The 23,094-nt window shown below is 49.5% G+C and overlaps 1 protein-coding gene across 1 annotated transcript in view; it reads right to left on the bottom strand.

Annotated features, from left to right (window-relative positions):
• The window catches only part of CEP164 (centrosomal protein 164kDa), an 83,030-nt gene that overhangs the window by 7,976 nt on the left and 51,960 nt on the right, over window positions 1–23,094 (bottom strand). Inside the window, 15 exon segments of the mRNA XM_006890877.1 lie at window positions 1,220–1,374; window positions 1,713–1,781; window positions 1,920–2,003; window positions 2,354–2,497; window positions 4,092–4,214; window positions 4,547–4,678; window positions 4,865–4,942; window positions 5,746–5,962; window positions 6,044–6,175; window positions 10,276–10,485; window positions 15,104–15,241; window positions 16,106–16,273; window positions 16,729–16,793; window positions 18,174–18,205; window positions 20,947–21,022. Coding sequence (XP_006890939.1) covers window positions 1,220–1,374; window positions 1,713–1,781; window positions 1,920–2,003; window positions 2,354–2,497; window positions 4,092–4,214; window positions 4,547–4,678; window positions 4,865–4,942; window positions 5,746–5,962; window positions 6,044–6,175; window positions 10,276–10,485; window positions 15,104–15,241; window positions 16,106–16,273; window positions 16,729–16,793; window positions 18,174–18,205; window positions 20,947–21,022 — 1,823 coding nt within the window.

Below are 23,094 nucleotides of genomic sequence, written 5' to 3'. Positions count from 1 at the left end.
CCTGTAAGACAGGGTGGAACTTCAGACTGCCTATGAATGGAATTGTGTCCTCCAAGAAATCATACATACAATATCATCATGTGGAAGCTATGCAACAATCCCCATGATGCAATAGGCCAAAAACATTTGGAAGAGGATTAAAGGTGGATGTGAGACAGCCCTGACAGATATAAGAGGAACTCCCCAAGGGTACATCCTGTATCATCTTTCACCTCACTACAGATGAAAGGGAGGACAGCTAGCCTCAGGGCCACCAGAAAACACTGGCCAGGAGGGCAGAGCATCTGCCTGGGAAAATCCTTGACACAAGACACAGGACATCTCTAAGAAACGCCTGTCCTACAGATGCTGAAGGAAACTCGAACTTTCCTCCACAACCGACAGAGAGCGCACGTGGCTTTCCTTAAGTCTGGGACCTTGAATTTGGACTTCTAGGCTCCTGAAAGGGGTTCTGATCATTTAGGCAGTAAGGAGCTGCACTGCCAACCCTAAAGTGGATCGTTAGGACCCACCAGCTGCTCTGTAAAAGAAAGATGAGCAATCTCCTCCCATGTGATTTACAGCCTGTGAAAACCCACTGGAGGCTCAGTGGTTCCCACAGCAATGAATTTGAGAGGTTTTTCTGAACCACCTAAAAGGAAGTACTGGTGGCGCAAACCATAGTGAGTTGCACTGTGAACTCAAAGATAGCACCTCTCTGGTGGTTCAAATCCCCCAGTCGCTTCTTGGTGAAAAGATGGGCAATCTCCTCTTGTGCTATTTACAGTATCAGTAAACACAGTAGAGAACCAGTTAGGAATTAGTTCCAACTTGACGACAATGAGTTTGAGTTTTTGAGCCTCCTAAACAGTAAGGTCTTTAGTGCTGACCGCTGATAGCATAGTGGTAAGAAGCTATGCTGCAATCCCAAAAGCAGGCAATTCTAATCCATCAGCTGCCCGCTGAGAGAAAGATGGGCAAACTCTTCCCATACGATTAACTGTCTCCAAATACCTGCTGGAGGGTCAGCTAGGGGTTGGTTACAACTTGATGGTACACAACACCAACACACTAAATGTAAGAGAATAGATTTCTGTTTGTTAAAGTCATCCACAGCAGCTGACACAGTCCCTCTGCCTGGTTCCCAAGTCAGGGCCCTGAACTGGGCCCCGAGCGCCATCAATGAGAAGGCCTGGCAAGCCATTCTGGGCCAGTGGGCACCACAGAGTTGCAAACACACCTGAGGCGTTTCTGCAGCGCTTCCACCTGGGACTCCAGCTCCATTTTGTGGGCCCGAAGCTCATCGAGAACTCTTCGCAGCTGCTGGTTTGACTCCAACAGGTGGGTGTGCTCCTTCTTGGTCTCCTCCAGGTGCTGGCGGGTGGCTGAGGCCTCCTGGGGCAGGAAGAAAGAGAGAAGCACCTGGAGACACAGCAGGACGCAGGTGTGGAGAGGGCAGTGCTAGGGAACAGGAGCATTCGGGAAGAAAAGGAACAAGGTGGGAGCCTGCAGGCTGCATGCGCCCATCCCACTCCCTGAGGTGCCCAGGTGGGCTCCACACAGGGTCCGATACACAGACCAGCAGCCAACAGAGTCTGGAGTTCCACTGCTCTGGGCAGATCAGGTGAACAAAAGGAAGTGAAAGAGCCTAGGAAGAGCAAGAGAGGGACAGAGCAAAGGCAGAGGGATGGGGAAGGAGAAAGAGAGACCCCAACCAAGAGTGGCAGACAAACCTCGCTCCTGAGAGCGACCTGCCTCTGCACATCCAGAAGCTGCTGCTTCTCCTTGCGGGCGGCATCCTCCTGCAGTGAGGAGAGGAAGAGGTACTGACATGTGGAGCCCAGGCCTGAGGGGTGGGGGGCCTCCCGTTCCTCAGGGAGTCCTAACTCTGATGTCAAGAAGGACCCCAAGAGACCCTGTCCTCCTCTCCGCCCCCTCACCTGCACCTCCAGCTGAGCCAATCTGGCTTTGATATCTCTAGTTCTGGTTTCAAGCTCCACCTCTAAATCTTGGCGTTTCCTTTCCTGCACAGGAGCATAGGTGGGGAGAAAGGGCGTAGGACATTAGCTGGGGGAGCAGGGTCCCTGAGCCCATAGCACCATACCTCAATCTCAACCATTTTCCCTGAAACCTCCCAGGAAAATGGCAGCTACTATTTATCCCCAGCAGGTACAAAGAGCAGCAAAGATGCCAAACCCCAAGACCTTCCTAGGCACCAGCCTCCTCTTAATACTAGGGATGGTCTCCAGTGTAGAAATAAAGAGGAACGAGGATGCCTGGGGAGGACAAGTGAAACACCCCACTCCTAAAGCTGCCCACCCAAGTCCTACTGCACGACACGTTTGTGCCCACCCCTCACCTGTCCCCTCATCACCTGCTCACGGTGCCGCCGCCGCAAGTCCTCCAGCTGCTGCTCCTGGCCCTGACGAGCAGTGGCCAGCTCACGCTCATGGGCCCTGCGCAGCCGCTCCAGCTCGCCCGTCAGGTGCCCCAGCAGCTCAGCCCGCTGCTTCCGCTCCTACCAAGAGGGTGCTGGTTAGCCCTGAAAACCCTGCCTCCACTCCAGGCAAGCTGGGGTCAGGACACCACAGATCGGAGACACGACAGCTGCCAAGCACCTCAGTAGAGGGTGTACAGACAGCGTAGTCCTCTCCCCACAAAAGTCGACACCTGCCTCCCCAGCTGAAGTAGACACCATCCAGCATCCCATGAAAGCCTCCCTCTGGGAGCCTAACTTCTACCATTCCATCATGCACATTTTTTTCTCCTCAGGGGAAGAGAGGTCACTAATAAATGATGCCCACTATTCCTCTACAAGGTCCTAATCCATTTGAGTCAGGATTCTGCTGAAAGATTATGGAAAGAGTCTGCAATCCCTGCCCCAGATACCACAGCAGGAGCCTGGCTTCCTGGGCTGACAGCTATGGGCTACAGATGAGCCTCTGACCCTGCCACTGGTCACCCCCAGCAGTTAGTTGGGGTTCACTTAGCAACCAAAGATTCCAGGACTGGAAACAGTGCATGTAATATTGAAGTCCACTTGGCTCCTGCTAGTGTGTCTCTTGGCATTTCAGTGGCTTTCTTTTGTTGTGTACCATGGAGTCAGACTCAACTCAGAGTTGACTCTTCAGAGGTCAGAAATCAGAGGAAGGAAATTGTATGGAAGAGACTGCCCATCCTTCTTCTGCAGAGGAGCTGGCAGATCCAAACTACATGCCTTTGGTTGGTTGCACAACTAACCACTAGAGCTCCCTAAGCTCTACTCTTTGCAAAAAATTAAGTTCTATGTGGTCTGACTGATATTCAGTCCAGCATCTAACTTAGAGATAGAACATCTGATTGGAGGAAGAGGCCGTAAGGACAAAGGAGAAAAAATTTTTTCTAGGTGCACTACCTCTCACTCCACAACAGGAAAGGAAAAGTCATCTCAGCTGCCCCACAGAACAGGCTTGGTGGCTTAGTGGAAAGGAATCACACTGCCAACACAAAGGTATATAGTTTGAATCCACCAGCTGCTCTAAGATGGACAATCTCCTATGCAATTTACTACCTCTGAAAACCCACTGGAGGGTCAGCTATGGTTGTTCCAACTCAACAGTACACAACAAACTATTTCTTGGTGTCCTGAAATGTCTATTATCACTGCTGGCAGGTAATGGAGTGGTTAAAATTGCATACTCTGGAGCCAGAAGGCCTGGGCTTGAAACCTAGTGCATCTACTTTTTAGCTGAATGTAACTTTGGAAAAGTTACTTAAGCCACTAAAGTCTCCATTTCCTCATCTTTTCAATGGAGACAATGTTCCTCCTAAGGTTGTTTGAAGGACTGAACGAGTTAATACATACAAGAGACTTACAGCAGTGTACAGGCACAGAGTGTATGTGAGCTGTGAGTGTTCCTAAAAGAATCAAAGTGCTTCCTGCAGGAGGGACGAGCCATTCTCCTAACAGGAAGAGTTTTCTAATGTTTTAGAGAAAAGAAGCCAATTCAGCACTGCACGGGACTCCTGTTAAGGGAGAGCCTCTAGCGACCTCTACCATAGTCCATCCCCTTCCCCTGCCCTCCCAGCCAGCCCAGGACCCCAGGGGTTTGTCAGGCACCAAGCCAAGTCACCTCAGCTTCGTACTGCTCCCTGGTCTCAGCAAGCACTTGCTGATGCTCCTCCTTCATCTTGTCCATCCTCCTGTCATGCTCCCTTTCCACCTCCTGACGCTTCTCTCTCAGGAGACCACTGAGCTGCAAGGCAGATGGAAGGGCTGCAGCACGCAGGAGACCAACACTCTTAAAGGCCTACACACACATGTGGCATGCATGTGCCTCATCAACACCTCCACTGGATAATGTATATACATGACACCAGATCATATGCCACACACACACACACAGAGGCATGGGAGTGGAAAACTATCAGACTTTGAGGGAAATGAGGCATCAAAATGGAACCCACCCTGCCCTCCCCACTGACCTATCCAGAGCAAACCAGAGGACACAGGTGAGATGGGTAGGCAGACTGTAAGTAAGCATGGGGCAAGAACACACCCGAGCTGAAGTATAAGACCAGTATTCACCTCCTGCTCATACTCAAGCACTTGGTGAACCTTCTGGTGGCTTTTCTGTTCCATCCGCTGAAGGTTTTCCTGCAGTCGGTCCAGCTCCTTCCGCTGAGCTTCCTCTATTTTCTTCTGGAGGCTGGAAACCACCTGCAGACGCCCCGACACAAGGGAGCATTACTCTCTAAGAGCCCTGGAGCTGTTTCACTGGGGTCTCACCTCCCACGGATCTGGCATCCAAGCCCTGGAAGGGGAGAGAGGCGCCCTCCCTCAGGGCCCTGAGAGGGACCACGACACGTAGGCTCTGCCTGTGGGGTCAGAGCCACTGCATCTCACCTCTCTGTGCTTGGCCTCCAGGGAGGACTGAAGCTGCTCCAGCTCGGCACTGTGCTCCCTCTCCAGTGCGGCCACAGCCTGGGAGGCAGGAAAGAGCCAGTGAAGGAACCGGGGCTAGGACTCGACCCACTACTTCCATGTCCGCTTCCAGGCAAGGCCACAGGCGCACAGAAGATGACCGCAGGTAAGACCCAAAGATTGAGTGTTTCCACTCCACCTTCAAGCACTTGTGGTACACTGGTGTTTTCTCTGCTGTGCTGTGTTTCCTTGTCTGATAGCTGAAACAGCTCTAAGAAAAACTCTACAATTCACAAAACATGAAGTTCTATGTGCTCTGATTGGTTCTTCAGCAGCTACCTACAGACAGATCATCTGATTGGAGAGAGAGGGGAGAAGGACAAAGGGAAAAAAATTCTTCTAAGGGGCTACCTTCTCACTCCATAGTAGGCAAGGAGGGGTCATGACAGCTGCCCCACAGGGACAGGCCAGTGGAGAGCTCTCTCGTCTGGAGACCGCTCGTCTAGTTTAAGCGCTCTCAGTGGTGAAATCTCTCCAGGTCCACAGGACAATTCTCCTCAGACCTCTAATAGCTTCATTGGCACAGGCCACACCAGTGCCTGCTGCCAGCCCAGAACAGCCCTGGCAGGATCCCTCAGCCCCTTCCATCATCCTCTGATGACATGGGAACCAGGGCAGCAATTCCCTGAAAGTCAAGTCCACAGAGAGCAAGGTGCCCTGTCCGCTCACTGTTGTGCATCTGGGCATTACACCCACTGTCTGCGTGGATCCCAGCTCTGCCTAGCCTCCCGCCACCCAGTCCTTGTGCAGGCACCCTGACAGCCAGACGCAGCAGAGAGTGAGGCCCCACTGCACTCACTCACTTCTCTCCTCTCTCCTTCCAGGCGCTCCCTGAGCTGCTGCAGAGCCGCCGCCTTCTCGGCTTTCAGAGCAGCCTGCTCCCTCTTCTCCGAAGCCTCCATCTCCTCCCTGAGTTGTTCCAGCATTTGCCTGTTTTTCTGTTCCAAGCTTGCCCTCTCAGCCTTCTGCAGAGACTCCAAGTCTTCTCTCAGCCTCTGCAGGGAAGCCTCCTGCTCTGCCCTGGGAAGACAGCATGAAAGGATGGCCTGTGCACTCAGTGGCCGGCCCCCGGGGGCTGGGCAGCTCGCAGGACATCCTCACCTCATTTGCTCTCCATCTGCTTCTGCACTGGACTGGACCTGGGCTCGGAGCAGGCACAGCCTTTGGTTTTCCTCCTCTCTCAACTGAGCCGCCTCCTCCTCCGTGGCTCTCTGCAGCTGCTCCTTCAGGGAACTGGGAGGTACAGGAGAGGAGTTTGTTTGGGGGACCACACTGTCTTCTTCTTCTAGTCATAAGCCCTGGCGCTCTGCCTCCATCAGCACTGCTGCCTGCTTATAAAGCTTCCTCAGCCATAAAGAGAGGCCTCATCTCAGTCCCTGGGTCCACACTGCCTCTCTATCATGGGGTAAAGGATGAAGCATGAACGCCGCTTACATGCTTTGTCAGAGGAAGCAGATTTCAGGCTGCTTGATCCTGGGACAGCATTTCTTCCAAAGGCTGTCCTCTACCTAGAGATTCACCTCTGTGTGGCAGCCACTCAACAACTGATAAAACCTGGCCCCAACCGCACCCTCGCTTGCTATGCTTCTGCTCTCCACCCAAGAGACTCCCGTTTAGTCCTACCAGATGAGTTTCTATCTCCAAATGCCACATTCCCCCCTGCCTCCTGGCCTTCATTCATGCTGGCTCCTCTGCCCAGAATTCTCCTTACTAGTTGATGAATTCCCCTTACTACCAGTGAAAGAGAGAAAAGGCCTCAATGAGATGGAGTGCCCAGTGGCTGCAGCAATGAGATCAAGTACATCAGAGATGACAAGGATGGCACAGGTTAGGACAGGGTTCAGATCCATTGTTCACAGGGCCGCTATGGGTTGTACTTAACAGCACTTAACAACCACCACCATTCATTAATCACAACCCAGCTCAGATGCCACCTCCTTGCTGGGAAGCCTTTCCTACTCCCCACAGGTTAGTCAATTCGCCCCTCCTTCCCCTCACATGTAGACCTCTCTAACTCTACACTGCTCTGAACCAAGCACACACTGAAAATACACATTAACCTTGTGTTCAGCTGATACTTTTGCAAGTCTGGGAACTTCTCCAGGGACAAAATCTTATCTTACAACAGGTGCTGAGCAACATCACTGACAAGTAGGTGTCCAATACATGGCTTTTTAACGTGAAAGATATTAACCAGCCCCAAATGGTAAGCAGCCCAAACTCTACCTAAGGGGATTGTTTGTGTATTTCAATTCAGAGAGACCCACGTGAGAGAGCAGACTAGCTCCATCGGGTATTATAACTTATCACCTTCAAGCTAGGTCTCTTACAAGGTGCTAGGGGAGTACAAACCCTCATCCTTTCCGTTGGCAGCCCAACACTTAACTGTTGCAGCACCAGAGCTCCCACACCAACAGAAGTGACTGTCTCACCCATGCGGACACCCCACTGCCTATACAAATGTTCCTTTTAGTAGCTTACCCCTTTACAGAGTCTCCACACCAAGAAAACTGCTGCTCCCTCAGGGAACTCACGTCCAAGACAAACATGATTAGGAAGACAATTTCTCGGAAAAGTATAAAAAGCAACCTATACTATTCTTAGAAGTTCTATCTAAAAGGACAAGATATAGCCTTGAGTTAAACTGCCAAGTAAATTAAATGTATTACTGCTCTTGTATTACCTTTCCCATCTTTGGATGTAGAGATTACTTATTACCGTCTTAATATCCATTCTCCTTTTCTTTTTTTCCTTGCTAACAGAACAATCATTTTATTCTGTTAATAAAACAGGCCCAGCTAAGGGGTTTCATTTCCAAGTTTCTTTTGCAACTAGAGTTAATCAATAAGATATGAGCAGAAGTTATTAGATAACATTTCCAGAAAAACTCCTTTAAAAGAGGTGTGAACTAAGGCAGGAGGAAGGGAGGGTGAGGGAGTAAAATGTACAACAATGAATGAATGAAAATCTAACTTGTCTGTAAATGTTTATTAAAATCAGAATTAAAATAATTTTAAAAAATAAAAGAGGAAAAGAGGCTGATTGAAATAGAAGGTGTTTTTTGTATACTATCCCTATTCTACCTAAAGACACAATGGCTGGAGCTCCTGCAGTCATACTGGACCATAAAGACAACTTGACAGTAAAAATCTGCATTAAAGATGGCAGAGTAAATAGAATAAAGGAGACTGGGCCCTGATGATTCTGTAGAGACACTATACTAGCCCTAGGGTGCCTTTTTCTATAACAAAAACAAACATCTTACTTTTTGTACACACACAATCTCATAGCACATGTCCACCTCATGTGTAAAGCCAGCAATGCCAAGAGTTGGAACTGAAATAGAAGGTTCTGGTTCTTGATCAGGATTGTGGTCCCTATAGTCTCACTGAATTCAAACAGGGCGATAACACCCAACAGAACTCCTCCTTTAAAAGTTAAGGAAGTAGCTAAGAAAGCAGGTTCCAAGGTTATCTCAGAAACCTCTACTTGTGCACAGCAAAATTACAGATGGAAAGAAGAAACAAGACTGCGAGATTAACAGTGCCTATCAACCAGTCTCATCTACTCTGAGATCAGAAGAGCTAGATGGTACCTGGCTGCTACTACAGCCATCCTAACCAGGACCATAGGACATGGGTCCTGAGAGAATGAGACAACTGAACCTTATATTCCTAAACAACTAATAATCAGACTTATGTGCCTGCTGGACACCCTGGGATTACTGCCTTCTCACACTCCTTCAACTTCAAACCAAAACATGCCCTTGTAGTTATCCTTTCACTAAATATCAGGTTATCTCACAAAATAAAGAATATAACTTGTTCAAAGCTGTGCACTTTTTTAAAAAACCCAACACATCTATATGAGACCAAGCAGCCTACAATTACTTTAAAAACAAAGCTGAGAGTGTAACGGGATAGGGAAGCGAGATTAATGAAAATCTTAATGGCAATGTTCACATGCATCATGATAAAAGAAATCAATGTCACGAACAATCTCTCTAAAAAAATCTCTGTACAATCTCTGATCAATTACTTTACAAAGAAGGGAATCTACAGTACTCTAGAAACCTTACCTGAAAACAGAAGAGAGTATTAAGTAAAAGAAAAACAAAACAGTTCCAGGCAAATTGCCTAGGTAAATATTGGCTGCCTCTTATTAGTTATAGCCCCACAGATGAGTTACTTGACCTTTCTGTGCCTCAGTTTCTTTCTCTGTATTGCAAAATGTATAAAATGGGATTGATATTAATACCTCAGAGCCGTTCTGTGGACTAAGCAAATTAATATGTATATAGTCAACAATCCTCTCTTCCAAATGTGCTCTCACGCTGACTCTGACTCCTGTGACCCTACAGGACGTAAAGCTTCCTGAGAGCAGATGCCACATCTTTTTCCAGTGAAGCAGCTGGTGGATTTGGGCTACCAAACTTTTACTCAGTAGTCAAACATAATCACTGTGTCATCAAGACCTCTTTATGGGGTTAAAATGCAAAAAAATGTAATTTGGAGGATTATGGACCCAAGCCAGGCTATTTTCAATTGCAGCATAAGCATGCAATAGCTGAACAATGAATAAAGAAGGCTGGGGGGTGGGGAATAAAGAATTAATGCATTTGAGTTAAGGTGCTGTCGAAGAATACTGACTAACAGAAGAACAAATCTGTCTCAGACAGTAACAGCTAGAACATTCCTTGGAAGGGAGGATGGAAAGACTTCATCTAACGTACTGTGGACACGTTATCAATGATCATCCCCAGGAGAAGATCATGCTTGTTAATGTAGAGGGCCAGCAGAAAATAGGGGACAACACTCAACAAGATGGACTGGCACAGCGGCTGCCACAACAGGTTCAAACACAGCACTGGAGGAAAGGGGCGGGGCGGCCAGTGTCTCGACCTACTGCATGTAACAGGGCTACTGTGAGCCAGAACGAATTTGATGCCACCTAACAGTAACTAGCTCTAGTGGACCAGGGGTAAGGATCTGCTCTGCAATCCCAAAGGCACACGGTTCAAATCCACCAGCTGCTATGCCGGAGAAGGATGGGCAATCTCCTCCCATGCCAATTATTGCCCCTGCAAACCCAGTGGAGAGTCGGTTCTGACTCTGGTGTGCAACAACAACAACAGCTCCCATTACCAGCACGTCTCCCAACATCTTCCTGAAACATGGAAGGGCACATGCCCTGGCCACATATCTCATTCCTCCTCCATTGAGTAGTAGTCATCATGGGGTCACGGACATCACGGGTGGGAGAAGGGTGCACCTCACCCCCCCACCCCATGACTGACAGGCCCTGAAGAGCTTGCCTAAGGGGAGGAGCAGGACCTGAGGGACTTCTCTTTCTGCTGGTGAAGCTGAAGGATCTCCTCTTCCTCCTCTTTCCACAGCTTCTCCCGCAGCTGCTGTATCCTCTCTCTCCTCAATTCCAGCAGCTGCTTCTGGTCTTGCTCAAGTTCTTGAGCCACTGCCTCTTCAATGGCCTTTTGATTAGCCTCTGAGAGCTGCTCTGGAGGAGCCGCAGACTCTGGAGACTGCCTTCTACGGGTAGAAAACAGCACAAAATTGTAGTATTGCTTTCTACTACCTTTTGGTGTTTGCAGAGACACAGAGCATCAAAGTGTGGAACCCTAACGGGGGACACTACAGTTAAGAGATATACATGAAAGTCCGGTCACCCAATGGACACAGGCTACTCCCCACATTTGTTTCTAACGACAAGCTTCACTGTAGATGTCTAAGGCGCCAAAGCCTATGGGGAAGGGTGGTCCATCCTAAGCTCTCAGTAAATCTGGTATATTGTAGCCTGAGGTCAAAATGTTGAAGCTGTACAGCATCAGGGACAGAGTCAAGTTCTATCCCTGGCAGATTCTTCTTCAGGTGGTTCACTGCCCTGTCTCCATCTCCCTACCAGGACTCTGTCTGCTAGTTGAGGCTAAAAATTTGGGGACAGTCCCCAGAGGCTGCTGTCTGCCTCTCCAACTGAACAGAGGTAATGCATATGAGCTGGCTGGCGAAGCAGCGGCTTATCTTCTGGTATTGGGTATGAGAGTAGCCCCCAGAGTTCCTGCACTTTCCTGCCTGTAATGTGGGAACAGGATACTCTTCTACTACACTGTTAAGGGGGGCAGGCAGGGCACCCTTCCTGAAGCAAGAAGAGGAGCAAGAACTCAACGGGAGGGCTGTGGCTCCAGACCTCCCAGTTGATGGTACATTTTTGTCTACTACCAGCCAGGAAATTAAAAGGCACATTGCAATGGGCAAGTCTGCTTTCAGAGACCTCTCCAAAGTACTCAAGAGCAATGATGTCAGTCTGGAGACTAAGGTGCACCTGATACAGGCCAAGGTCTTGCAGATAATTTGCTATGCATCAGAGAGCTGGACAATGACTAGGGAGGATAGGAGAATTGATGCCTTTGAGCTGTGGTGTTGGACAAGAATATTGAATGTACTATGGACTGCTAAGAAAACGAACAGGTTCGTCCTCCAGAGGGTGAAATCAGGCTGCTCTTTGGAGGCAAGGATTCTGAAGCTTCGTCTGACATACTTTGGACATGTTACAAGGACACACCAGTCCTTGGAGAGGGATGTCATGCTTGGGAGGGTGGAGGGACAGCGCAGGAGAGGAAGACCCTCGATGCAATCGATAGATTCATTAACTGGGGTTATGGGGGTAGGTGAGTCAGAGACAGTAAGATTGGCACAGGATAGAGCAGGGTTTAGGGATGTTGTATGTAGGGTCACTATGAGTTGCAAGTGATTTGATGGCACATAACAGTAACAACAACCAGAAATTCAATGTTTAGAAACAAGTAAGAGATATTCTAAACTAACCTACACTGAACAAGTGAAAGAATAACAACTCTTGGTTAAAAGACATCTAATAAAGAATGAAGGCTGTTTATTCTGGTTCTTAAGGGATATGCCTAGACTCTGAGAATGTTCTAAGCAATGACTGCATAAGCAGTGTTTAGCCTCCCAGAAAGGCTTCCCTGAAGGCCAGTCTATGTTTGAAATTCTAGGTACCCAAACTAGGTGAGAAAATGGTCTCAGGACACAATTGTCACACTTCTCACACTCACATTCAGGCAGCTGGCTACTAGCCAGACATGGGGGCCTGGGTGACTTCAACTGGACTATGTGGGCACGGCCCAAGTCAGAGGACCATGGCAAGAGTCATCAGGGGGACCCAGCCATCTCTACTGGGAACCCAGCCTTCTTTCCCTCTCAGCTCCAGAGCTACAAGAGACGAAGGCAGCAGGAAGGACCGGAGCAACAACAGACAAAAAACAAGGGCTAAAGATTCCACTTGTGGCCCGTGAGGACAGGGAGAGGCTCTTAAGTAAGGCAGGTGATGTCTCTGAAATTTAAGACCTTCCCTTCCCTGCTTACTCAAAACACGGCTCAGACCAGAAACGGTCACAAACTTTACACTCACTTCTTTTCTGTCCCCATCTCCTCCCCACTTTCAAAAACCTCAGCTTCCTCTCAGTTCCCTGACACAGTCTGACTAATGCAGATGCAAGAGCTGCTGCTGCCACCGCAGCTGAGAATCCCACCCTAGGAAAGGGCCTCCCCCTGCAGCTCTCCGCCTCATCAACCCTCCAGCTCATTTCCAACCTTGGCTGGAAACATCTTTTTTTCCCTGAGATGGTACCTTTTAATGTCACTCTTCCCTGCGGACTGCGGAGCTCTGTGGAGCCCCAGGGACAGATGCTTCAGAGTGATGGGCATCGGTGCGGGTGGCAGTGTGCACCCAGGCTGCACGCGCCAGTGAGCATGTGTGCGCGCACCTGGCATGCAGGCAACGGGGTCATTTTCAACGGGCTTCTTCTCCAACCCTGACTTAGATCTGGTATCTCCAATGCCCGGCTTAGGCCCAAGGCAGTAAACGGTGTCCTCGAAAGATCTCTGAGACAAGCGGGAAGTCAAAGACACCAGAGGAAGAGACAAGTCTGATTTCTAGGCCATTCTCCTCAAGTATCAGCAGCAATGAGACCCATTTTCTAGCAGTTTCTGGCAAAGAAGAGGTTCTGTGGGAGCATCACCGTTACAGACTGGCCACAAAGCCAGGCATGTGAAGGAAGGCAAGGAGGAGTGGGGGGCAGGGAGAGAGGAAAAGAAAGGCACCCCAGAAAAAAGGTGAAAGGAGCGTACTAGTACAGAAAGAGTTCATGAAAGCCTGGATTAGAATCAAAGCGATCCCTCTCCTTTCATATTCAACCCAGTGGTTTGCATTCATTTGCCCTCTATAAATCCTAATGGAAGATTCTGGGATGGCAAAGGGAGGGGGGTCCTGTTTCCCACTCCCCAGTATCCTGGCTACACAGCATCCTGGCACTGGTGACTCTCCTAATCTGGCCTACTCCCTGCTGCTTTCCACTCCTCACCCCTTTGGGTTCAGCCTCACTACATCTTTGGAAGCTGACAAAGACCTCTCTCCAGAATCCAATCGATTCTACATAGGTAGCTGTGAAGATTAATAACAAGAAAGTTATGGGGTCTGAAAAAGCTCATGGAAAGTACAACAGACATGTCCTCAGGGCAGTGTGTAGATATAAACTTCAAGGCCAAGTAGTGTCTCTGAGCCCCCAGCAAGGGGAGCCTCACTAGGAAGGGGGATAAACACAAAGCCAAGAGAATAACCAGCCAAGGCAGATGGCGAGGAGTTGAGGGAGCCTGGGCCCCAGCCTGAGCCTCACTGTCCAGCACCCCCACCTCGAGGGGTCACACCTGGGGAGATGCCCCTTTGGCCCTGGTTTGGTCACCCCCTCTTTGACATACATCTGCCTCCTGTCCCTATAGAAACAGCTGTGAGGGGAATAAGGGAGATAATGCCAACCAAGATTCTCCACCTCAGGTGGCCTCACTCTCCTCACCCTGCCTCTGGCCCAGCTGATGGCATTAACATCAGAGACCCGTGTCCCCGCCGGGAAGCAGAGTGGTTATGGCACAAAGAAGCAGACCTACACAGCACACGTGTGCACTGGATGCCGCTGACCGAGCATGCTAAGGCTCACCTCCCCAGTCTCCCCATGGTCAACCCCAATATGGTCCACAGCCACTGAAGAAAGGAAAGCCTGTGATTCCTCGGGGTCACAGCTCCCCTTAGGGGGTCTCATCGTCTGAGAAGTGGGCTGAGCCCTTCCCTGTATTACCGTCTACCATGTTATAAAGACGGGATCTGAGACTTCGTATGTCCTGCCAGCTCTGCATGACACTGGTAATCAGATCACGAGCCTGGCTCTGCTCGAGGGTCAGCCCCGAGCTCTGAGGGCTCTTAATTCCTCTGCACCTGCTCAGTTCAAATCATGACAGCTGCCACTCTCCACATAAAGAAAAGGAAAGGTGGCTGCAGACAAAGGCCAGAAGTCCAGGCTCCGCTGAGCACAGTCTAGTCCTCATTCTGAAGCCAACCAGCAATGCGACCTTGGGCAAATCTCTTCACTTCTCTAAGCCTCAGTCTCCTCATCTGTAGAGGAGAGGGTAAGAATGGAAGGAGAAAAGCTAAGCAATATCTAAACTTTAGAAGAGCTCGATGCAAAACATGAGCCTGATAACTTGCTGAGCAAAAGAAACCAGACACTAAAGACAGGTCCTATATAATCTCGTTTACAGTAGTGGAAACTAGAAAAACTATGGGAGAGAAACTTGAACAGTGGTGTCCAGGTTGGTGGTACTGAAGGTGAAGCATGAGGACACGGAAGTGTTCTCTATCAAATTTGGGTGCTTCTTTCATGGTGTGTATACGTATTCAAATTCATGGGCTTGTATAGTTCAGACTCAGAGTATAGAAATTAAACCTCTCATGTATATGAGTTATATCTCCATAAAAATCTTTTTTAAAAAAAATTCACAACTAACAAGTATTCTACCACTGAAGTAGGGGGTCCTCCCTCACCTCTACCTTCACAGCTCAGTTCCTGACAAGCAGCTCTTCTGACTCAAGCTATCCCCACATGAGGCTCAGTGACTAGCGCTTGGGACTCTAAGGCCGTATGCAGCACATCATATGCACTCTCAACATCCCCCACACTGTACCCACTGAGCCAGACAGAGCTGGGGGCACCCCTCCCCACCACCCCAGAGTACTCGGACCCCTAAAGCATCTATTCACACAGAGGACAGGGGCAGACGTAGTACAACTGGCCCTTACACCTCGGCAGAGTCTGGCAGGATGGGGCCAGTCGCCCCCTGCTCCTCAGCCTCTTCCTGCCCAGGCTCCGGCTCCTCCACCTCAGAGCGCCGCTTCACGTCTCCCTCATGGGCAGCAGGTGGGCTTGGGATCTGCTCCCTTGATAACAGTAAAGAAGCAACTGTGGAAAAGCCATTAGGAAGGGGAGCAGCCCAAAGGTCATCTCCTTTGGGGGTCACATGAGCTGTGATGGGGACAAGGGAGTCAGTCCCAACCAAGATTCCTCCCCTCGGGTCTCAAACCTCGCACTCCCTGCCCTGTCTCTTCCCCAGATGTTTACTCTGAAGACTAGAGACTTGTTCCCCCCTGGGAAGCAGACTGGTTATGGCACCAAGGAGAAGCTCTATGGATGCCACTGATTAAATACGCTGCTGCTCACCTCCCCCAGTGACGCATTCTAACTGTGACGTCTAAGACGAGCATCAATCTCTCACCAGGTAGCAGAGCTGGCAAATGCATGCCAGACTCTGGGCCAGCTCTTCCGAGTTGACCTCAGGTAGGGGGCTCCACACCTCTGTGCCCCTGGGACCTAAGGGCATATGGGTTTATTGGATGACTAAAGAGAGGGATGCTGGGGGAAGGTGCTGTCAGGGAGAACGCTGGAGAAAGGGGTCTCTGGTACAACAGAGCGGCCAGGGCAACAGCTGAACCTCTGCCCCAACCTCAAGCAAGGAGGCAGGTGGGGCAGAAGAGACACTTCCTCACAGAAGAGTTTTTAAACTCCCCTAATCAGATTGTAGGCCCCAGTTTTAAATCTTAACTGAGAACTAAGAAAAAGCAGGTCCCTTCATTCCCAATTCTTATTAGGATGCTAACCAGAAATCTCTATTGCTGCTGCCTGAGCTCACGTCTGCTCTCCTCTCCAAGCCCACCCCATTTCTTTGCTAACTTGACCCCAGCACACAAGTCAACCATACACCAGGACAGGCCACCACCTCTCTAAAAGCCTCAACTCCCTCATACCTTGGGAGGCAAATCGGCAGTGGGGAACTGGGAATGGAGTCCTCCCTGGGCTCCTCTGTCTCTTTCTGCTCAGGCCGCCCCTCAGTGCCCTGTGCAGACCCTCCTCCAGAGGCCTGGCTGGGAGGGGGACTCTGGAGCTGCTCCCCACGCAGAAGTAAAGGAGACAACCTGGAGAGAGCAGGCAGAGCGAGAGTCACACATACACACAGTCATCTGCTGCCATTTCTGATATGGTAGGTCCCTCGTCGGAGCTTCTGAGCTGCAGGGCTGACCCGCCAGTATGGCTTCCTCAGATCACCAGCAAGCTGCTTCAGCCCTGATCCATGGCCAGTCCTGCACCAGCTGAATCAACAATCTGGTTCCAAGTGTGCAAAGTCTCTACCAAACATACTTCACATCCCACTGCTGGTGCAGAATCAGAAAGCAGGATGCTCCTGCATGCACACACATGTACACACAAACACAGACACACATGTGCTGCAAATCGCCCAGCCCATTCATCACCTGTCTCCAGGCAGCAGCACACTGAAGCTGTGAAGCCCAAAGCTAGGAGCTCCGCCCATGTCCACGCCACCTCAAAGGCCACCTCTCAGGTTCCTGAGGCAGCCTCCCACATACTATACCTCTTGGAGCCTTTGGATTGCGTGCTTTGCAGCTCATGCTGGCTGGAGTGGTTGTAGACCTTTTCCTCCTTCAACAACTCCTGGGTCTGCAGGCAAGAAGCAATGGAAATTATTTATTAGAAGAGTCATGTTTGGACCCTGTGATCCTCCTATTGGCTCCCATGCATAGTAGAGTATACCGTGCTGGCTGTGGAGTGGGTAGGAACCCCACAGGACATGAAACAAAAGGCCTGTCCAGTGCACAGGGAAGCTCCCCAGGACCTTGGCTGAGTCCCCAGCCCCACAGCTGGGGCCTGCCTGCTGGCCTGAGGTTGAGTCAGACACCCACTGTCATGGTATGCAAAGCCAGCCAGAAGCTGAAGGACAACATTTGGAAAGAAAATCCTGCCTCCTGCTGTTGGAAGCCTTCACCATCAGCCGCAAAGAGAAAGCAGACGCATGTGGGCACACCTCAAATCCATGGAAACTCTAGACTTCCCAGTGCTAAGGATACATGAGGATGGTGAAAGGCAAATACATTATTGAGGAAGATCCTTGGAGAGATGAAGAATTGATGGAACAAGAGAGTCACACCCAGACAGAAAAGGGACCATGTAGGCACTGGCGGAGGAAGGCAAAGGATGCCTCAGCTCCATCCGACACCCCTCAAGCACCCAACTCCCACCACAGACAATGAAATACTTTCCAAGATAGAGATTTTTTTTTTTTAAATCGAGTTTTTTTAAAAAAGTGTACTTTAAACTTTGGGAGTCTAGGCAACTTTGGCAAGCTGGGGAAGGGAAGAGAAGTATTCCTGTGGCCATGTAGTTGGCCTGAACTCAGCACATCCTGCCTGGACATGTGTCTGCACCACTGTGAAATGGGATCACAAGCCACAGCGCAGGGGGCTTCTTGTGAGGATGCAATGGGACCTCATACTGAAAACACAACTCCTTGCTCTAAGAAGGCATGCCACCAAAGTGAGCGCCTCTCCCCACACTCCTCTCCCCTCACTCCTCTCCCCCTTCTCTCTCAGCCGAAGGAAACAAGTAAACAAAAAATAAGAAAGGCTTTGCCACCCCCCCATACCAGGCCTAGCACTCCTTCTGTCACTGACAGGGGTCCCGTCTGTTCTGGGACACCAGGGTTAGCAGGAGAGGTGGGGCAGGCGACAGCTCACTCTGTCTTCCCCAGTGGGGTCCCCAGTCCTGTGCCCACAGCACCCCCACCTCTCCAATGGCAGCCTGTGCCCAACAGCTGGGGCTGACGCTGCCATCTGGATGGGAGATGGAGGGTGGGCAGGGCCTGAACTAAAGCCCGGCTTCCTGAGATTCCATTAAAAACAGGCATGTTGCTCATGAGCCCCCCACACCCCCCTGTGCCCGCAGCAGAAGGGCTCCCTGCCAGCGCTGCCACTCCTGATCGCATCAGCCTGGGTAGAGCCTGCAGGCCACACGCCCACCCACCTCTTTACCCTTCGGCTGTTCAAATGCACGACCTTTTGCGACAAATCACACCAAGCCCACCAAATACTCTTCTCTCACTTTATAAGGTGGGGGGGGTGATCACACAGGCCAATTCCATGTAACAAATGAAAATGTATGAGGATAGGTAGAAAGCTGGACAATTGTTAATGAAAACTGGGGAGCCGATGCCCGAGTCATGGAAATGCTATAAGGCACATGTGATAAAGAGAAAGGCAGCAGAGCGCAGGGCCAGCTGCAGACAAAAGCCGTCTGCCTCTTCCCTCCTGGTTTCCTTTTTCTCCGCTTCTATGAGGAACTAACTGAGCGAGCCTTCCACTACCACTGCCACCAAAGAAAAAGGGGCATCCTAGGAAAATACCCAGACAGATGGTCCGTTTGTAGAGTTAAATGGTTTTCCTAGACCTTTTTGCTCCCAAATGCCTCAAAGGAACCAGATGAGGACATCAGCTGGAAAGGGGAGAGAGCAAGACATTCTAAGCTTCTGGCCAAGGATCAGCTGTTTAAGACACCATTTCCACACCCTTAACCCAGCTCCAGGGTTTTGTCTCTGATAAAACTGTCCCTGGATAAATAAGTTATGGTACATGGACACAGGGCAGAATACTATGCAGCCACGAAAGAGGGTAAGGCAGAATATGCCACCAAGCCGTTTTTGTAATACAATTCCAATTTTTGAAGGGGAAAAAGATTTAGGGAGGGAAGAACTATCCAGAAAATCTAACAGATTTATGTTTATATGCACAGAGAAAATTTTATGGAAATGTACAGAAAAAATGCTATTAGAAACTATTGCTAGTTTTCATCTGCAAGAAGTCAAGGGATTTAACCTTCTGTACTAGTTAAAATAATTACGTCATCACTTTTCTAATTTATGATCAATTCATACTCTCTACACACACACACACACACACACACACACACGCTGTTGTTGTTGACTGCCTTCGAGTCAAGCACGGCTCATAGTGACCCTATGAACAAAAGGCCTGAAGCTCCTCTACAACCACGGACATTTCTCAAAGTTCATAGAGTTTTCAGAGGCATGTTGTTTAGGAAGTAGATGCTACTCCTGCATATATATATATGCCAAAACTTATCAAAAGACTCAATTTTAATATATAAAATTTAGTTGTCACTTATACAACTTTTTAAAATGATGAACAAAAAATTGTTCAGCTCAGTTGTAAGAGAAGACTGAGCAAAATAGACAAGGGATTGCTTAGGGGCCTTATGGTGGTGAAATGATTTGAAAAGAATCACAAGAATGGTTACACAACCTGAAAAACATACTCAGTGTCATGCACTAGACATGTAGAAATTGTTTCAGTAAAAACAGAAATAATAGTGAGCAAAAGCCTGTGGGAAGGACATCAGGGACGGCTGCTCACACCCCCAGCTCCACCTCACTGCTTGGCCTGTCTTGTCTAAAGACAGGAGAGAGGTAGAGGCTGACCTTCCCACCTGGCTCTCTCTGGTCAGCCCCACTGAATACCCAGCACTGCCCACACCCCAAGTGCCTGGTCATGAGGTAAAGCATGGAGTTTTCCCTGCTATAGCCTTGGCCGCCTCAGGAGTTGCCAAGAGAGAACCAAAACCAGCCAGACTCTACTGGTGCTTTACGCAAAGCGGCAGACCCAAAGAAGAGGCAGGCCGGTCTCATTAAGTCTTAGGTAGGACCTAGAAGTCTGTCTTCTAGAAGTATTCCCAAGTAATTCTGATAGTGGCCAGGTTCTTTGAGCCAGAGCAACAGAAACCCACCCCCACTGCCTATCCTACCATCATCCCACTCACTCAATGACAAATGGCCTCACAAGTCACCTGCTCCAACTGCCCATGACTGTACTCTGACGTCCTCTGGGCCTGCAAACAGGGGTGGCCAAAGTCCAGCAGGAGCTGGTAGCTAGGCAATAGCCCACAGCTGAGAAGAACACATGGTGCTCAAATAAATGCAACTGGCCTGAAAATCATCCCATCTCCAGACCTCATTTTGCTAAGGATGTCTAATCTTGGACTAAATTAATCACTCTTGTTTGTCATACCCCACAAAATTTTCATTTCACTCAAACCAAACATTCTCTCAAACCTGCAGAGCCAATGTGCCAGAATCTCTTACCAAACCCACAGAAGAGAAAAAAAAATTATCTTCTTTCTTTCCGCTCCTTAGAGACAGAACCTGTTTGAGTCAGCTTATACCCTGTGCTGGATCTGACAACACCCATCCACACACAGCTTACATGTGAAGAGGAGACAGACAACCACAAAGCAAAACAGCAGCACTCAGAAGAGCAACAGAGGGGAACGCTTCATCCTGCTCAGAGGTGATGTCAGCATCTCTAAGACTGAGAACGAGCTGGTGGGGACAGAGGGAAAGAAGTGGACAGCGTGTCCAGGAATGTCGAGTGGTGGGACATGGCAAGTGTGCTGCAAGCAGGCTGAGGAGGAAAGCAGGCTACAAGGGCCGAGTGAGGAGACTTGTAATCTCAGCCTCACAAACTACAGGACATATGAATAGGCAATCTTCAGTTGCTGAACAAATGGAGAAATAGGGAGGCAAATAAGTTTAAAATGCTTCATTCACAGCAGCAACCAACTGGCAATAGTCAGAAACTTCATCAAAGACACACAAGAGTCAGGATCTTGTTCAAATTAACAAGAAGTTAGAGAAAGCCCAGAAAAGGCAGGCTCAGCTCTGGCCTATTCCAGAAGGCCACTTCCAGGAAGAGTGAGGCCCCAACTGAGAGACTCACCTTCCAGCGGGCTCCCTCTGGGGCCGGGGAAAGCACATCCACATCCAGCAGGTGCTCGGTGATCCGGCTGCGAAAACCGCAGTCCTAGGACAAAGAAACGGGAAGACCAGCAGGGCTCACCCTCCCCACTCCCAACCCAGCAGAGAGGCACCTGCTATGTGGTGGCGCAGTGGTTAAGTGGCTGGCTACAAACCGAAAGGTTGGTGGTCTGAATCCACCAGCTGCTCTTCAGGAGGAGGATGTAGTAGTTTGCTCTGTAAAGACTTACAGCCTTGAAAGCCCTATGGGGCACGTCTAAGGGGTCACTATGAATCAGAATCAATCTGATGTTGACTGGTTTGGCTTCTGTTTAATAAATTCAATCTCCCAAATAACCCTGAGAATAGATGCACAGATGAGTGATAAAGTAAGTATGGGAGAAGGTGAATTGCAGACTCAAGGCAGTGAGTACATGGGCGTTTGCTGTAAAGTTCTTCTAAAGTATCTGCATGTTTGAAAACGTTCATAATTAAATGATGGGGGAGGGGAGTAATGCGGAAAGGCTGACACTTGTGCCGCCTCCTCCAGATGAGGATACAGGTTTTCAAGGTCACCCAGCAGATAAGCAGGGGGCCCAGGGTCATACGTGCCCTGGGCTGACTCCAAACACCAAGCATTTTCCATGACACAACCTGTCACTCCCCAGCTGTCACTCCCCATCCAGTGTCCAACCAGGGCACCAGAAGGAGGCCAAAGAGCCCAGAAAAACCTACAGGCAGCCTAGAAACAAGGTTTGGTGGGCCCATCCCAGCTCCTTCCTTATTGTTCCTGGCCTGCATCCCTCTGGACAATAGGGATTAATGAGCGGCTGCTCCTCTACAAACGGCAGGTGCCCATGCCGGTGCCAGCTCCCGCCTGCCCTTCGGCTGCCACAGGACCATGATCCCACCCCTCAGAGCTTGCGATCCCTGCTGGGCTAAGTGAAGGATTGCTACCTGACAGCACGCTAATGGGGACAGTTCTGTCATCAGCCTTGATTAATGGAGAGCTGCCTAGCCAAGGTCTGGTCCTGCTGTCCATGGCTTTCTCGATCCACTCCCAGAGAGAAGAAAAATGCTGATGGGCACTTTTCTCCACGTGGGTGACTCATGTGGAAGGGCTGGACCCCTTGCTTCAAAGCATTCTCTGACAAGGCTATTCTTCATGGATGGTTTCTGCCAACAACAATGACTTTTTGCCTTCTCTTCCTAGTGTGTGGGTTTTCTTCTTTCTGGTGACATTTTTCCCTTCAGTTTGAGTTCTACTCCACTTAATGCAGCTGCCATCTGCCTCCTAAGCCCACGGCTCAGTGAGGGGCTGGAGCATACAGCCTTCTAATTCCACCGCACCCCCCTCAAATCATTACTGTTCATCCCTGACCCTCTCCCATTAATCCCTTCCCTTTGATCTGTCTCCTCCAAACAGATGGAGGAGAGTTTCTAGAGGCGATGCTCTGCCAAAACAGCACCCCAAACTACTCCCCTTAGATATGGACCTGGCAAACGAAACCAGGACACAGCAGGCTGGGTAGAAGGTCTGGGACAAAGATGCTGGCATTTCAGGACAAAGATTTGAGTTTAGAAATAAAACCATCACAACATCACTCCTGCTCAGAGACTGGGGGCTGGTCCACACCACAGCTCAGCGATGTCCTTCCCTCACTTTCATTCCCTCATGTTCTCTCTCCCTTTCTTTTATTCATTCTCTCTCTCTCTCTCATTCTAGTCTCCACCGTCCTAGAGAGACTGGTGTGTGTATTTGATGTTTAGCTAACATCTTAGAAGCAACTCATTTGATCTCAAGAGCAGTTCACAACCATAATAGTAATGAGAAATAACAAACCAGCCAGCTCACTGCTGTCGAATCCAACTCACAGCGACCCCTCAAAGGGTTTTTGAGGCTGTAAATCCTCACAAGAGACTGAGCATTCTCCTGCCAAATCTCAACCGCCAACTTTTAGATTAGCAGCCCAATGCACACTGCACTGTGCCACCAGGGCTCCATAAATGAAATCAATGCCAATGTTTCTCTAATACAGGCTAATACTGTATGCTCTTTCCCTCACTGTCTTTTCACAACAAAGCTATCAAGTGGGTGGGTGGTGGTGGTGGTTGTTAGGTACCATCAAGTTGGAACCA

This window comes from Elephantulus edwardii, unplaced genomic scaffold, assembly GCF_000299155.1.
Source record: "Elephantulus edwardii isolate Elephantulus edwardi_28Jun2011 unplaced genomic scaffold, EleEdw1.0 scaffold00093, whole genome shotgun sequence".
Lineage (NCBI taxonomy): Eukaryota > Metazoa > Chordata > Mammalia > Macroscelidea > Macroscelididae > Elephantulus > Elephantulus edwardii.
The sequence above is the reverse complement of the archived record's forward strand: the minus strand, read 5'-3'. Positions and strand labels throughout refer to the sequence as shown.